General features: G+C 42.4%; 1 protein-coding gene across 1 annotated transcript in view; it reads right to left on the bottom strand.

Moving 5' to 3' along the window:
* Positions 1–478, bottom strand: part of ATAD2 (ATPase family, AAA domain containing 2) — a 55,528-nt gene extending 55,050 nt beyond the window's left edge. Inside the window, exon 1 of the mRNA XM_006916575.3 lies at positions 31–478. Within this exon, the coding sequence (XP_006916637.1) occupies positions 31–198 (168 nt within the window). The 5' untranslated portion in view covers positions 199–478. The remainder of the gene's footprint in view (positions 1–30) is intronic.
* Positions 479–3,843: the final 3,365 nt, after the last annotated feature.

Genomic DNA, 3,843 nt, shown 5'->3' with positions numbered 1-3,843 from the left:
CCTAGGGGCCCGCCCCAGGCCGGTACTCACGCCCGCGGCGGCCGCAGTGACGGCGGACTGCTCAGCGGCGCGGGCCGAGCGGAGCCGCCTCCGGCCGATCTGCTCTAAGCTGAGGAACTCGTTGGACAGGTCCAGGGAGCTCGTGGCCGAGGCTGCGGAGTGGCTGTGCAGCTCCAGGCTGCTGCGGAGAACCACCATCTTCCCCTGCTCCGGGCCCCCGCGTCCGCGGCGGGAGACGGGGCCAGTGCCGCGCTGCAAACGCTCAGGTTCTTCCACGCTCCGAATTCTGGCGCCACAAGCCCCGCGCTAGCGGACTCAGCGCGCGCGCCCGGAATCCCTCCGCTGCAAGTCCCGCCCACGCCGTCAGCCTACAACGGCGGGCTCGAAACCTGCCTCCTAGCTGTAGAGCGAAGGAGCGCGGGCCGAAGGCGAGGAGAACCTGCACCCGCAGTGTCGAGGACCGGAGCGATCAGAGGCGCGAGGACGCTGACTTATATTCTCATCTAGTTCCGGCTCGCTGAGCTCGGCGGAGGGAGATGGCGGGTAGCGGCACAAAGTCCCGTTTGGAATTTTGGCGCGTGGATGTCAGAGGGGGAAGGGAGGCTCCCGCCAGCTCTGATTGGCTGGCGGGGCCTTGGTGGCTCCTCCCCGCCCCTCCCGACACCTGCCTTCGGCTTCCCCCCGTGCAAGATTCAAATGCAAAAATGCCAAGTCCTTGACTGGAGGGCTAATAAGCAATTGGCCTTTGTCGAGTTTTGACTTTAATCCTTAAGAGGCTTTTAGTGATAGCTTAACCAAAACAAGTTCAAAAGAAAACAGAAGGGGAGTTAAAAGTGAGTCGATAGAGTACTGTAAGGGCGCAGGTTCTGTACCCAACACTGCCAAAAGTCCCATGTATACGATCTTGAGCCAATTATTCATCTAGCTAGGTTTTAATTTCTTCATCTTTAAGTTAACTATAATAATAATAACTAAAGTTCTAATATACCTTAGAACTGCGTCTGCACTAAAAAATATTTGCTACTATCAGAATTACAGAAAATGGCTTCTCTAAGATTACAGCAGTTACTTGACTACTTTGAAACAGATAACATGCTGAATGATCAGAATGCGAGAGTCCTAGTGAAACAGAAACAAAACCTATTTATTGATTCGGATAACTACATTTCCTTAATTTGACGCTTATTAAATATTTATTGAGCATCTATTATGTACCAGGCCCTAGTCTAAGCACTGGGAATGAAGTAATGAACGAAAAGCAAAAATGCTCTCATAGAACTTAAATTCTGGTGGAAAGAGAAAGACAAACTAAATGTTAATTAAAAGGTGGTAAGTCTACAGAGAAATATAAAGTAGAGAAGAAGGGAAGTGTGCAGTTTTACACAGTAATTAGGGAAGGTCTCGCTCAGAAGTATAAGCAAAGATCTAAAAGAGGTTAGGTATATCTGGGAGAAGAGATCTGCAAGCAGAGAAAAGGACAGTGAGGATGATAAAATCAAAAAGCCGCTAGCAGCAGATCCTGCAGGGCTACTGGCCTCAGCTGTAAGGTTATTTTATTTTTTTACTTTTTATTATAAGTGAGATGAAAAGACGCATCACAGGATTTCGAACAGAGGAGTGACTTATTCTGACTTTTTGAAAGAATCCAACTGGCTGCTGAATGGAGAATGCACTATTTGGGACATACTTATACTAAAAAAATGTTCGTTGTTTTATTTTTATGGGGTGTCCTGTATTTTATTTGCTATATCTGGCACTAGTTAGGAGGTCACTATAGTTATTTGCTCAAGAGATGACAGTGACACACACCAGTGTGAGAGCATGGAGGTAATGAGAAATGGTCAAATTATGGTTATATTTGGAAGAAAGAGCCAACTGAATTTGCCTATTAATTGGATTTAGGCATCAGAGAAAGGAGTCAGGGATGACTCCAACGTTTTTTTTTCTTTGAGCTAATGGAAAGAGGAAGCTGCACTTAGACGAGGAAGGGTATGGCTAAAGCAAGTTTGGAGGGAATAGCAGGAATTCCTTTCAATGTACATTTAAGATACAGAAGTTATTACATATTCTGCATTTTATATTGTGCCTTTTAAAAAGTTTTCAAAAATGTGTGCATCATATTTACCACAGCATTATTTACAATGTCAAAAAACTGAAAACTTAAATGTCCTTCAGTGGGGTCTCTCTTAAGAATGCTATATAGTCAAAATGCTGTATAGTTAAAAATTATGATGTAACTGTATTAATTTAATTATGTGTCATATGGTTCCATTTTTGTTTTTAAAAAAATGTTAGCGTATACTTGTGTTGGATAAAGTCTTGAAGAAACTACAACAAATGTGAATGGTTAATTTTTGAGTGGTAATATTATGGTCGTTGTGTAGTTTTTTTGTACTTTTCTCAATTTTTCCGATTTTTTGGCATTAAATATGTATTAATTTTACAATAGAAAAAGCTTTAAAATGATCATTTACCCAATATAAATGCAAGAGGAAAGAACGATATTTAAAGTAGCATAGTATACACTTTTGATATGTTCACTTTCCTTTATGCATATTATACCTCAACAAAAATGTATAAAAAGAACTACTCAAAATACATATGCCTTTGTGATTGTTAGATATCACCAAATTGATTTCCACAGAAATTATAGCAGTCGTTTAGTTCTTTTAAAATAAGCAAAGAAATAGAGATTTCAGAGCACCAACAGAGCCAGCCAAAGAGTTTTCACTGTTCTTTTATTCTCTCTCCCACAATATTTAGAATTACCATACCTGTTTCAGCCTTTGGTTGGTGTAGCGGGTTGATTCGTGTACTCCAAAAGTACATGTCCAAGTTCTAAACTCTGGTACCTGTAAATGTGGCCTTGTTGAGAAAAAAGAGGCTTTGCAGATGTAATTAAGGATCTAGAGATGAGATCATTGTGGATTTATAGTGGACTGGTGTCATAGGAGAAAAGAGAAGGAGATTTGACACACAGAGGAGACGGCGATGTGAAGATGAAGTTAGAAATCGGAGTGATGCATCGTTAAGCCCAGGAACACCAACGATTGCCAGCAAACCACCAGAAGCCAGGAGGAGGTATGGAACAGATTCTCCCTCACAGCCTCCAGAAGGAGCCATCCCTGTTGACACCTTGATTCCAGACTTCTGGCCTCCTGAACTGTGATAGAATAATTTTTTAAAGCCACCTATTTGTGTTAATTTGTTATAGCAGCCTTAGGAATCTTACGGAGTTGTTTGGAATTGGCCTTTGGGAGGTGATACTTCTTCCCTTTTCCAAAGTCTTAGCTTTTGCAGATTGGAGTGACTTGATTTAAGAAAAGAAGGGGCAGAAGAAACTGAGGGCCTTTCCCCAAACTCCTGACTGCTTAAAGAGGGTCAAGTGTTTTTTACCCCAAGTGTGACAGAAAAGAGGGCTGAGGTAAGAGCTAATCATAATTCCATTACGTCATTTGAGATGAGGTCATAGATAGGTCCCTTTCTACCTTCTTACTCTAACAAAGTTAGAAAGTAAAAGTCAGTTTCTACAGGGATGTCTTTCAGGAATGTTATAAATCTGTTACTTACATTTGATACCTTATCTTACTGATTTTCCACAAAAGAGAGAAAAACTATTAATCACTTGGAGGTGGGGGATGATCAGAGTTGACATTTACCATTTTTTAGCTATTCAGAATTTCAATAGACACCTCTCCTATCTGAAAGATTTTCTCTTTGTGTGGGTTTGGGTTAGGCAGGGCCCTGCCTCCTTCAATACAAAGCCTACGGGGACAGCTACTTCATTTTCCTGTTAAGCTGGCAACTAGGACTCAAGCATGTGACCTTAGTTCAGTCCGTGGG

The sequence above is a fragment of the Pteropus alecto genome, unplaced genomic scaffold (assembly GCF_000325575.1).
Source record: "Pteropus alecto unplaced genomic scaffold, ASM32557v1 scaffold164, whole genome shotgun sequence".
NCBI lineage: Eukaryota > Metazoa > Chordata > Mammalia > Chiroptera > Pteropodidae > Pteropus > Pteropus alecto.
This window is presented reverse-complemented; position numbering and strand designations above follow the sequence as displayed.